This window comes from Sinocyclocheilus grahami, unplaced genomic scaffold, assembly GCF_001515645.1.
Source record: "Sinocyclocheilus grahami isolate Dianchi unplaced genomic scaffold, SAMN03320097.WGS_v1.1 scaffold80.1, whole genome shotgun sequence".
Lineage (NCBI taxonomy): Eukaryota > Metazoa > Chordata > Actinopteri > Cypriniformes > Cyprinidae > Sinocyclocheilus > Sinocyclocheilus grahami.
This window is the reverse complement of record NW_015505259.1, coordinates 1,523,231-1,536,633: the sequence shown is the minus strand read 5'-3', so window position 1 is coordinate 1,536,633 and position 13,403 is coordinate 1,523,231. Positions and strand designations below refer to the sequence as shown.

The 13,403-nt window shown below is 37.2% G+C and overlaps 1 protein-coding gene across 5 annotated transcripts in view; it reads left to right on the top strand.

The window, feature by feature from the left end:
- setd5 (SET domain containing 5) overlaps positions 1-13,403 on the top strand; it is a 57,465-nt gene that overhangs the window by 24,130 nt on the left and 19,932 nt on the right. For 2 of the 5 annotated variants that reach the window (XM_016273661.1, XM_016273659.1), the window contains exons 1-4: positions 5,137-5,213; positions 9,592-9,694; positions 10,226-10,503; positions 12,423-12,481. In XM_016273661.1, the coding sequence (XP_016129147.1) occupies positions 5,197-5,213; positions 9,592-9,694; positions 10,226-10,503; positions 12,423-12,481 (457 nt within the window). In that variant the 5' untranslated portion in view covers positions 5,137-5,196. Of the gene's footprint in view, positions 1-5,136; positions 5,214-9,591; positions 9,695-10,225; positions 10,504-12,422; positions 12,482-13,403 lie in introns of those variants that run through there. The other 3 variants (XM_016273664.1, XM_016273663.1, XM_016273662.1) reach the window with 2 other exon arrangements.

Here is a 13,403-nt window from a genome sequence, read left to right as displayed (position 1 = left end):
GGCGCCTGGTCGGGAAATGTCATGCCCCTTACCATAGCCGCCTGCGAGCTTCAGTGTAAATATTGCTCCCAAATCAATTTGAGCGTGATTTTAAACCCGGATGATTGTAACCACTTTAAGTTCGTCTGCCTCGGGAAAGCTAGCGTGTCTCCGACATAGTGATAACACTCGTTGCCTTCTCTAGTGCAGCTCAACCAGGTCTCGTCGCATTTGTCGATATTTGTGATATCACAAATCCCGGAAAATATGCATTGTAGTCCAAACGAGTCATTCGTTGTAGTTTTTGAAAAGTGATTTCTGTTAAATAAAATACTTCCTTTTGAAGTGGACTTTGAACTTTGTAACTTTGCAGATCTTTTTTATGCTCAAACAGCAACATTACAGACTAACTAAAGTTGAAAAAGTGAAAAAGCATAATAGGACCCCTTTAAGAGCCTCACAGATCCAATTTACCGTTACATGTGTATTTTCATTCTCAACTCTTTACGTTCATTTATTACATGACCGACGAAGGTATACATGAATAATCACTAAGTGAAAAATTGACACATTTTTGTGTGTATTTGAGCTAAAAGATGACTTTACATGTCCATGTTCTGTTCCGTCTCTGAGCGCATATATCTTCCTGAGGAACAGCGCAACTTCTCTTTAGCGCTTTTAAAAACATGAATAAATAAAATTTTATAAATCAAGCAGGTCCCATTTTGCAAAAGTCACGTTACATGTTTTTACTGATTTGCACGTTAAGTGCATCCTCCTGATATAGAATCGTGCATTTTACTCATATTAAAATGCCTTAATTGACGTCTGTTAAATTAAGTCTTTGGAGAAACTTTCATCTAATCGATTTTTGAAGGCAACATAGATGTATTCTTCACTGCCTATGATGTCCCACTATCCTGTGTGTTTGATTCTGTGACAGTTTAACTAAAAGTTAAAAAATAGCATCTGAAAGTTGCAGTTGGGGGTCAGTTTGTGTAAATGTAAATTGGTGGTCAGTTTGTGTAAATGTAGGTTTTTGAATAACTTTCAATTTTTATATGATTTTATATGAAATTGAAAGTAAGTAATTTAAATAACTTTTTCAATTTTGATGTCATTTCTAGTATGAAAATAGTATTTTAGTAATAAAATGTACACTAACAAAGTTTTGTTGTAGTAAATCATTAAACCATTGTTACCTCAGAAGTGCTATAGCATAAGGCTGCAGCATTAAAAAATGTCCGAAAAGTAAAGGGGTTTGAGTATTTTCTGAATGCACCGTATGATTATTGTTGAATGAATGATTCTAAGGATCAAATTAAACTGTAATTCATATTTGTCTATATGATCAGCAGTTCTGTCACACTGCTTTCAAATTACAAATGTGAAATTTTCCTTTCACCCAGGTTTTTTTTTGACGGCCATTAGATTTTCAAGACAACTTTTCCTTGATTCTGGACATTCATAAGTTGGATACATACAGAGAATGGGCATATTTATGTAGATTGATATAATGCACACTTTAAAAGAGCTAATAACTTTATTAGCTGAAGTCTGCAGAGTCTGTAGTATGTATTCAAAAACCTGTTTAAATGACAGTTAAATGGCACATTTGACTATTCTTCAAAATTAAAAAAGTCAATGCAGTGAAAGTCAATGGGGTCTAATGTTGTTTGGATCCACATGTTCTTTAATATGATATGGTCATATGATGTTGCTAAAAAGAACATTATTTTGTGTATTTGGTGTAATGCAATTTGTTTATTTGGTTTAAGGTTAAAAAAACACATTATATTCCACAATGTACATTATTGTTGTTCCTCTATGCCCCAAGTTTCTGAAACGTGGCGATTTTTACAAAGCTCATCGTTCTGAAAAGCGAGGTGTACACTGATTGGCCAGCTATCCAGTGCGTTGTGATTGGCTGAATACCTCAAGCTTGTGATGGAAATGTTACGCCCCTTACCATACTGTGTGATGCCCTGTGTCCCGGTGCAATAAAACCCATTACAAACGAGGCATTTTTTGCATCCAGTGGGGACATAATTACTGATTATAATGACTTATACTGTCTTTTTACGCATTGCGTATCGCGCCACATAAACATAAAAGCATGTCTGCATTTGTGATCGGAGAAACAACAAATAACAAGCGCTGCTCTACACTGCTCAAAACTCGCGTTTGAATCGTCAGTGGCAAATTCTTTAAATATAAAAAACTTACTTACAGGCTGTGAGTCAGAAGCGCCAGACTGTCCTTGCAAAGTTAGAACTGCCCCACTTTATAGAAACGGACACCGGCATTGTAGGCTACTCTCACAGGAAACAGTCCTCATCCTCCGCAAAATGCGCTGCACACATCTGAATATTTGGGTTGAACTGTTCTGAAACATTGTTGTAAATACAACTTGACCACTGATTTCTAGTTATGTCTTCTTTTGGAAGGCCAAACAAAGTAGTTTGGTTTTACAACGAAACACACAGCGTCACACACGGCGGGCTAGAGTGAGCGGCGGTCGGCGGGCTGAGTGAGCGGATGCTGGCGGGCTTGAGAACGGCGCAGCCGGCGGATTCGACGAAGGAGCGGCAAGCAGGCTTGCGGCAACCACATGTGACGACCCCGGACTGGACTCCGCTTCGTCCACGGTGAAAGCCGAGCTGACGATTCACAGCGCAAAGTTGATGTATTTCCTCAGCAACCAGCACGGATCAGCTCTAGGCATGACGAAGCGGATATCGTCCTCTTTTGGAAGTAGTAGAAGTAAAACAAAGTAGTTTCGCTTTCACAACGAAACACGTGACACAGCGTCATGGCGGCAGCAACAATACTACAGCGAGAATACATTTTACACCTCCTTTCTTTGCGTGAACATTTGGGCGATGTTATGCAAATCTTCCCACATCGTGACGTAGTGGGGCGTGTTAAAATGAGCTGTTTTAGGAGGGCCTGGTTGACTCTTCATTTTTATAAAGAATATCTCTTTGGATTTGAGACTTTAGTCTTTGCAACTTTACAGATCTTCTTTATGCACCAAGAGCTTGTAACACTTCAAAGAGAAAGGAAAAATTGAAATCGCATCATATGACCCCTTTAAAATATCTTTTTTGTGTATGTGTTTCACAGAAGAAAGAAATCCATAAGTTTATAAATGGTATGAGTGTGCAAATAATGATGAAATGTAAAAAAAAAAAAAAAAAAAAAATTCCTTTGTAGCACGGCTACACAAGAGGGAGATATTTATAAAGTTGTTGATAAAATGCTAATTTGATTGTTATGTCTCAGCTGTTATCGTTGTCCATTTTTTTGTATTGCCCCGTCAAGTGTTGTGGACCCTGTTTCTTCTCGCGAGAGTTCCGTCGCGACGCGCCAGGGAATCCCGTGACATCATCTGAATCAGCTGATTTTACATTTCTGATAAAAGAAGCCGGTTTATCAGCGTTCGAGCAGCAACGTTCATGCTCAAGTTTGGATTATAGCTATCAATCACGTGATTCCGGACTCAAAACGCCTTACCGGTGAGGCCGATCCATAACACACACACACACACACACACTTAACATTGGACTTTAAAGGACAGTACAAACGCACGCACATTAATTTATTGTATATATTGTTTTTCTGTGTCGTCTTGTAAAATACACACTGGGTTGGCAATTATTCTTTGTTTTGGTGGTTACTTATTGTGCCTGCATTCATTCAAACACTATAAAGAGGTAAAAGAACAAAATGTATTTGTGTAGCCTGCCTTATTTAAGGCAGAGCGTTACACTTTTACAATCCAAATTATCACAGTGTATTGAAGCTTATGCAATATACCCTGATGCATGATTTTCCTTATACATTAATCTTATACAAACTTGTCTACAATCCAGTCTTGAAGTTGATAAGAAAAGAAAGTTCATGAACAAGTTATGTGGTAACAACCCATATAACAAAATTCAAAATATTTTTTGGCTTGGTTTGCTGAGAATATTGATCTTGCTAGAGCTCCTGTGTATGAAGAGCCCAGAAAAGAATCATACAAGATGAGGTTGTTTTGTTTGTGGAAGTAAGTGAAAGAGATTCTTAATTATGCTGAAAATGACTTAATGTGTCAAAATGGCTTGTTGCTTAAAAAATTGACTACATTGTGCTAAAGTTCTGCTCACTCAACTCTAACATTTTGCCTAAAGTACAAATACAAAGTTCTCGTAGCTCTGTATAAATATTACAATGATACTTTAGGCAGTGAATAAACTGCATTATATGCCTGATGAGAAGTCTGCTGCATAAAGCCTTGGCAATTGTTGCATGTTTTTCAACATTTTTCAACAAGCGTTTCAACATTAACACTTTTTGGCTTGAAGGTGCAACTATTTTCTTTTTTGTTTATAAAAAAAAAAACATTTGACAGCTATTGTTTTAGAACATGCAGCTAAATGCAGTTTAACTAAAATGTTTCTTAACATGATTAGAGATTTTGTGTCTATTTTGTGCCTATGTAGCTTGCTGTACAATTGTTGATCTCTAGATCTAAACTCGTATAATTCAGGATGAGCAAAAGACGGATGTCCTGCGAGGTTTAAAGTTTGGTTTTATTAGGTCTAGGTCTCACCATTTTTGTTCTGTGTGTGCGTAAAATAATTCTATATTCACTTCTACAGCACTGCTTTTTAGTAAATTGAGGGTGACATGCATTATCTGCTATTTCTGTAACTCAGCCGGCCCACTTTAACTTGCAATATTCAAAAAAAATGTATGGAATGAAGAAAACAATGGACTGTACTTTGAGACTTTTAGTTTCAAAGACCTTTCCCATTATATTGTTCTTTCTCTTCTCTTGCTGATTTTCTTCAGATAGCAGAGTAAAGAAGTACCACAGTTTAGCACGAGTAGTAGACTACATTTTACACTAATCATGATGTATAAAAAAAAATTCAGCCAGCTGAACATTGCATGCACCAAGCAACATAGATATTTTTTGTGGGTGCTACAATTTTGCATGTTTTTAAGGCTGCATTTACACAATATACCTATACCAATACCTAATCCTCTCTCCCTCTCTTTTTTGTGGTCTATGGTTTCAGGACTCCTGATGTGCGTGATGTGGTATAGCAGCGCCCCATCTGAGGAGTGCTTTGCTGCTGCCATTAGGAGCCCTTGATTCTCCTCTTCCCTCCCCTCTCCATAGTAATCACACTGGGAGTCACCACACCTGAGACACCTTACACCGATATGGCCGCTGGATCAGAGTAAGTTTCTGTTCTGAGCCCTTTTTCCTTCAACGTGGTGCCTTTGTAGGTTCCTGGTTGGTGCCTATTCTCAATCCAAATCATGGGTTTCCACAGCAGAAAAATTGTTTTAGTATACTTTGGACTATAGTCACATAACACACTGCAACAAAACCTGTTATGTCAAGTCTGTGGAAACGCAGAGTCAGTTTGAAACAGGCTTTAATCCACCCGGCTGAGCACTGGCCAAGAATGGGGTCTGGCTCCAGAACATGCATCTTTTCGGTGGAAAAGGGGTAATGAGAGTTGTTTATTTAGTGCATTTTTTTTCGCCATGGTTAAGAGTATCTGTTACAGAGAGAAATTTTAAATTTACAGTGGAATTCTGTGAAGGCAAATTAATTAGTTTAGACTGAGAAAAATAGACCTAATTATTTTGTTTTGCGTGTTAGCCAGTATAGCTGGGCATACCTTATTTATTTAAAATATCAACATTTATTGACACTAAATGGCCAATCAGTTAATCAGTGCTACAAATTCACAGATACCATGTCAAAAACTCAAGATTTGATTTCTCTTTGTTTACTGTTAATACATACAAATTTTTTCACCCCATTCTTTTCTTTTAAAAGGTTGCACAAGCTTTTCATACTCGCCATACCTTTTTACAATTTTTTTACAACCTTTATAAAAAAAAATTATTTGCAGAAGGTCTGAATGTTTGGCTCACACTATATTTATTTTGGAGCACACGTTTTTTTAAACTATCATAAAAATGTGATTGGTTTTATATGATTGGCTGAGTTGAAAGATTAAAAGTACATATTTATCAATCAATTTGAACATGGTTTCAACCACTGCTTTTCTTTTGATCACTGTATATTTTCATTCCTCCTGACTGCCAAAGGCAGTGCTAAGTAGTAATAGTGGATCATTGTGGCACCAACCACCAACCAGAATATGCCAGCAACTTCATGGTGACAAGCCAAAGATTATAAGCTGCAGTAGCTCAGAACTCAGACTCTTTTGCTTTCACGCCTTCTAGAGATTTTTCATACTGCAGCTTTTTGAAGTTGGTTATCAAGTGTCTAGTGTTAGCTGGAAATGGGGCTGTAGTGTTCACAAATATTGTGGTCAATATTGATGTCACATAATTATTATTTAACACAACTGTGTTGGGTGATATGGCCAAAGTCTTAGTGGTGGCCAAAATGATTAGAGCACTAGTACTTTCACCAGCTAAAAATTATTTTAAGCCAGTTATTTTGTTGTAGTGTGTCAGTGAAAATATCAGTTTACATTTCCAAACATTAATTTTGCCATTAATTGTAATAATCCAGTGAGATTTTTGTCTGACTACAGCCAGTGATTCACACAGAGATCTGATCTCAGATAACTTCTATTAACAAAATTAAATCAACATTTGGTGTGACTATCCTTTGCATTTAAAGCAGCTTTTGCCCTAGGTGCCACTTACGCATAGTTTTTCAGGTAGCTTGGCAGGTAGGTTTTTTGAAGCATCTTGGAGATGTTGCCACAGTTCTTCTGGATTTAGTCTGTCTCAGTTTGTTCTGTTTCTTCATGTCATTCCAGACAGACTATGACTGTTTTGGGATATTCCACCTTATATGCAGAAGACGGTAATCTTAATTTGGAGTCACTTGTCAGTTTGTACTTTTTACTTCACAGATGCTGTTTGGTGTCTTCTTTTTGCCTGTATACTTCAAAAGCAAAAATATGAGATGTTAAATGTGCCTTTGCAAAACGGCAAGCTGTATGTAACACCAGGTTGTTTTTGGAACATGTTCAAAAGATGCGTCTGTCTATAAATGTGACAATAAGTTGCATGTTTCCACCCCATATTAATTGGGATACCACAGAATTCTCTTACTATATCTCTCTGTTACATTGCTTTGGAAACCAGCATTTTGCAGCTCCTTGCTCAAGTTATAGGGATACTGACTATGCCTTTTCAGTGATTCTGCATGACCTACTCCACCTCAGGCTGCTGCAACACCAACACTTGCTTGTATTCATTCTTTTATATGCGGGAGCGTGAAAATGCAAGATCATGTTTGGTGAACTCTGCCCTGCGAATTCATATCACATGAAGACATTTGACCAAGAGAAGATTGATATGGCACAAGGTGATCTCTTAACTGATTTAAAAGAATGCAAAGGAGCAGGATTGAATTTGTACATTGATTGTTGCAATAGTTGGAATTTCTGACAACCAGTGTCAGGCAATCAGGTAGCAGCTTCTTATTCCGGAAATCAGTTTCAAATAGGAGAATGGATGTTTCACTCATGCAGTGTAGTGGTTTACTGAGGCAGATATGGATCTTTGCATCCGAAGGGACCACTCAGTGTTGCTTGTGGTTCGCGATGGCAAAGGAGTCTAGCCAGCTGAGGCAGAATTTATTGTCTCTTGAATGACTTAACTTCCTACTTTGCAAACCCCTATCCCACTTTTAAATTACACAGTATCTTTCTGCACAAGCACAGAGTACTCTGTGGCACCTTGATGGCCTGCTGATCCATAGTTACCTCTCTTCCTCTGTCTTTTACCGGGTAGTATGTAGGGATGCAACGATTATGGATTTTGTTGGTACGATTATTGTCTGAGGAATAATCACGGTTTTGCGATTATGACGATTATTATGCATTTACTAATTTCCCAACATTACTAATGTATAAAATCACATGAACACTCTTTAGATATTAAAGTGTTATTTATTGCTGGCGTTTGAAACCAAAATAACACAGTAACCAACAATACAGCAAAAAATAATAATAAACAAAAGACAGACAAAAGTCCATCTCTCCCATTGGAATTACAAAAGGTGACCTCTGCTCTGTAAACATCCATGACAGTATTTCTCTTTTGAAAATAACAAATGGAAATAGATCGCAAAAGTATTTAATGTTTTCAGTTTGTACATTCTTTACATATCTTTTGGACCTGGGGTAAAGAATTTGGAAACATGGTGAAAAAAAATATTATGAATAATACTACAACAGGGATGGTAAATAACAAAGTTAATGAAGTAGCCTATTATTAATATACACTCTCTCTCTCTCTCTCTCTCTCGAATAATTAATTCAAGTAGCTAAATGTTATAATTAATTAAATCAAATAAATGTGATCTTACCACACTATTTAATCTCTGTCTGATCTGAAGCGGGCAGAATGCTGAGCTAACGAGCTGTAGCTTCGTGTCAGGTGGTTCTTGCCTTCAAGTCGTGCATTAAAATCATTCAATGTACAGAAAGCCGTGCATTATCCCTTATGTATTCGCTCTTTAGCAGCAGTTTTTTAACAGCAATATTTAAATGACACCCTGGTCATTCTTGGTGTACCCAAAATGGTACCACACTATCGACAAGCATTTCTCTGGTGGAAATAAAGCTTCGCTGTTTGGTCCCTCTGTCACAGAGTTAATCTAATGCATGTAGTAGCCTCCGTGCATCTGATAAGCACGTAATTTTAAGCTAGTGCACCACTAGTGTAACTTTTTTAGTTTTGCGCTAGCTGCAACAGTTCCGTTCCGTGTAACAGAAACACTCGGTTTAGCGGAACCATACGATTAATTAACCGTGACGTTTTAAAGCGCGGTTAATCGCTACATCCCTAGTAGTATGTGGTAACTTCACCACAGAAATTTAAATGGATGGCTGTGATTTTTTTTTTCCCCCCAACAACCTGAGTTTCACCCTTGGGTCCATCCTTATTCTAGTACAGTGGTTCTCAACCCTGATCCTGGAGCCCCCACCAACTGACCCAGTTCAAATTTGAGAGCCACTGTTCTAGTGGATTGTGAACCTGCTGTTGTTCACACCATTACTAGCACTAGGGCTGCCTTACATGATAACGCTATGCTTCAGGTTGGAATTTGTTCTCCAGATGCCACCAGTCTCAGACAGATAAGATGTTTGTTTGTTACAATGTGTTTAAAGGTCCTCCCATGTCAAAACAGAGGCCATTTATTGGATTGTGGAGGTTATCACTCTAGCCTATAGGCCCAGTGGCTCATAGCCTGGTGTAGTCACTTATTCCACTAGAGCTGCCTCCTCATCTTGGGTTACTTTTGCAAGGAGTTTCCTTAGTGGACTGTGCATATTGCATCAATTTAGTTTTTGTGTTTCAGCATGGGAGTTCTGCTCTTCTGTGAATTCCAGGTGATCATCATAGTTCTTTGTCACTCTGAATTCTCAGAGGTTATTTTGTGACCTTTTTTTGTTGATATATTCTCTCAGTCTGTCTTATCTGACTGGCTCTGTGATGATCCACTACTGTTTAGCACTGCCTCTGGCGGTCATCTGGAGTTTACAGAACCACATCTACATACATAACTAGCATTTTATTTGCAAGCTTCTCAAATATATTTCTTTCTCTCAGTCCGGAATCAGTTGAAGCGAGCCCAGCAGTAAATGAGAAAAATTACTCAAGTCGCAGCTGTGGGAACACACAGAGTCATGGATATGGGGGACTTCCTTATGCTGTAAGTTGTTTTATTCTTGTTTTTATTTTTTACAAATTTATAGTTAAATCATTGTCATTTTAGTCAGTGTGTTACCTAATAGCATCTCAATAATGGATAGTGCTGAATCATATTAAATAAACTTGTGCATGGTGATACATTTGTAATTGCAGTTCCACTAGCCTTTGTGCATAGTGTAAAATTGAAATGAATTTGCATTTAATCATTTAGTAGATGCTATTATCCAATGCACCTTTCAAATGAGGAAGTTCATAAGCAATTTGTCATATGTAGTACTGTTTCTCATTTTTTAAACAATGTTTACTTAAATTAAGTTTATTTAGATTTATGCTTGTGGTGTAATTAAGATACTTTAGCCAAAACATTCTTAGCTACATTAGATATTGTTAAATTTTGAATGCCATGTTTTTTAGTTTTTCATTCCCACCTCTTCTTTCTTCCTGCCCCTTTTCCCTGCTCACCTCCTTTCATTCTCTTCTCCCTCTCTCTTTCCTTTTCCCTTTTGTTGTGCCTGAACACCGTTGTTTGAAGATGCAACAGTCTTCCGTTGTGTGTTGTCAGGATCATAACTATGGAGCTCCACCCCCTCCCACCCCTCCTGCCTCCCCACTCTCCCAGACCGTTTTCTCCCATTTGGAACGCAATGGCACTCTGGGACGATCGCGGCCTTGTTTTCCCACCAATGAACCAGACAACTCTGCTGACAGTGAGAGCTCATCGGAGGAGGAGGAGGTGGTGGAAGGCACAATTCCACCTTCTTGGTGTCAATGCTGTCTAATGCAAGATGGCATTAAGTGTGAGAGCTGCAGGTAGGTGATTTGTATCTGAAATATCTCATTTTAGATTGTGCTGTGTTTTAGTTTGATCTAAATCACAAGCAGTTTTTCATCAAAACTATTCACCCTAAGAATGACACAGTTTCGTCACTCTCTGAAAACAGTTTGTATACCTGAAGAAAAGTAAAATACACTCTGGTGATTTATATGCTTTAGGGCTGTCAATTTTTTTTTTAAATTTCGAATATTCGTAGAATTTAAAAAAAAATCCACATTCGAATGCAAAAACGTTGCTTTCGAATTTAAGGTCTCCGTCAGCCGTCAGGCAGCCTTATCAGTGGCGCACGAGATGCGATGACGATGTATGTGTCATTGATTGCATTTGAATGCTTTTGTTAGCCTATCCAGTTGAACCCACTAGATGCGGCGCTGCTACGTTGTTCAGTAGGGATGGGAAGTTCGGATCATTTTACCGACTCGGACGTTTGAGTCTCGTTCAGCAAAATGAACGAATCTTTTTTTGAGTCATTTCGTTCATTTTAGCAAAATATAATTAAAATGTTACGTGTTACTTCCCTAACACGTCTACTACTTAAGCAAACGTTGATCACTCTACAAACAATGCAAAACTATAATACTATAAGAAACAGAAAAGATTAATTCATTGTTTACCTGGGTCTTCAGTCTATGATTAGCTCACCTCACCTCTTATCTGACGAGTCTTCGGGTTTGAGTCGTTCGTTCATCACGTGACAGCCCCATAAACTTAACCAATGCAGTCTGAGCCGGAAAGAGAATTGATTAGTTCATCTCTCGAGTCTTTCGAATTGTTCGTTCTTTTGTGACGTGACAGCGTTGGAGAGAGAAATTCGTTAATTTATAAGCTTCCTTACAAACGGTTGCATGGTTGTTGTTATTATTATTATTATTATTATTATTATTATTATAATTATTATTTACTCTTACAGTTACGTGATGCGTTTGTGGTCTCAAATTTTAGATTTAGATTTTACAGATTATAAATGTGTGAATTTCTGTCATGATGGTTCTTTTCCATAACACTGAATGTTGTAACAAAGGTAATAAAGAGTTGGTTATTATTATTAAGTCTCTTTTCGGCTCAGACTGCATAGGTTAAACTTATGGGGCTGTCACGTGATGAACGAACGACTCGAAAAACCCGAAGACTCGAAACAGGTGAACTACTTGACTAATTCCAGTACAGAACCTATAGGATGTTGCGCATGCGTGACTGAACGAATCACTCCCTGAGACGGAAATGAAATCACTCAAAATGAACGAAATGTTCAAGAATGACCCATCACTATTGTTCATTCATATATTGCGGAAAACGAGAGCATCAGTGTGGAGAAGATGTTGTTTACGTCAAAACTGAAACCAAGTTTATAAACTAATTTATAAATATTATTTTAAACATTATGCACTTTTTTTCAAAGATAGTCCTGTTATTTTATTGCGCTTTGAAGAAACGTGCATACTATTTTGCTCGATACGCCCTCTTGTGGCCTCAGGAGAGAAACCAAAAGCTTTTTTACCCCTAACTGAAATTATGCCTTTTAAATTCGAATATAATTCGAATTTTGATCATATTTAAGTAGAAAATTCGAATTTAGTTATTCAGTCATTTTAAACATGCCCTTTAATACTTTAATATGCTTTAATATCAGAAAATACTGATATCACTCGATTTAATGCCAAATACAGTCCATCGCTGAAATGTAACCAATGATTACAGGAAATGTCAACATGTTCCCCCAAGCTTATATCTTATTGGCTGGTAAAGTTTTTATTTTTCAAACAAATAAATGGCCAAGGACGAACAGAAGCAGTGGTTTACCTTATAAGAACCAATAGCTTTATTTTGAGTTATGGCAATTAGTTATTGCTGTAATGGATAGAAAATGTGTACTGAAGGAGAATTCTTGTTGCAGGGGTCTGGAGAAGAAGACAGGGCTGGATGGGCAGCGCAGAAAAGCAGAGAATGTTTCAGGTAAAATTATCTTTGATGATAATCACCATGACCTTCTTTGAATCACTTCAAATAAATAAGGTACCAGTAAATGTCAATGAAACCATGTAGTCAAGTCACCTATATTTACAGAGTGCTTTATCCAGATCAGATTTCTTTAAAGCAACTTCACAGTAATAAACAGGAAAATAACAAAATCAGTGAAACAGACTTCAAATATGAGTGAAATCCAAATTTTATTCTGCTGGAAAGCAGCACTAACAACACAATAGTGTCGTTATTCTGCTCAAGTCATTTCAGTGTTTGTTCAGTTCAGTAACTGTGTAAATTTAATCAATTATGAAACTTTGAAAGTTCAATTCAGCTATAAGCAGTTCTACAGAAGACAATATGTCGTTATTCAGCTGGAGTCAGTTTAATGTTGACTCAGTTTATATAACATTATAGGTAACCTGTCATAAACTTTCATGTTGGCTTGACAAAGCCTTGTCTCAAAGTTTAAAACAGTTTAAAAGGTGACAGAAAGGTGAAAGATAAAACTCATGGTAAAAATTTAATATAATTATAGCTATGTTTTCATCCACCTATTTTTATGCGCATTTTGGGATATTGCATAAAAAAAACGCATAAATTCTAAAAATGCACATAAAAAACTTATACGCTCAACTAAGTAGGATACATTTCTTATCCGGTAAGAAAACATGCACATAAACTATGATGAAAACACTTTTACCGAGAAAATTCCTTAATGCACATAAAAAAAGACGTGACCTTGCGATGGGAAAGCATAAAACTGGACCAACCAATGGACCAATCTCATTGTACAGCATCTGAAATGCTTGTTTTGTCATTCTAATATGCTTGAGCAAAGTCTCGTCAAAGTGCTTTGTATTAATTGACTCCAAGAACTGCGTTCCCAAACAGCAGACTCCGAAAATAAGAT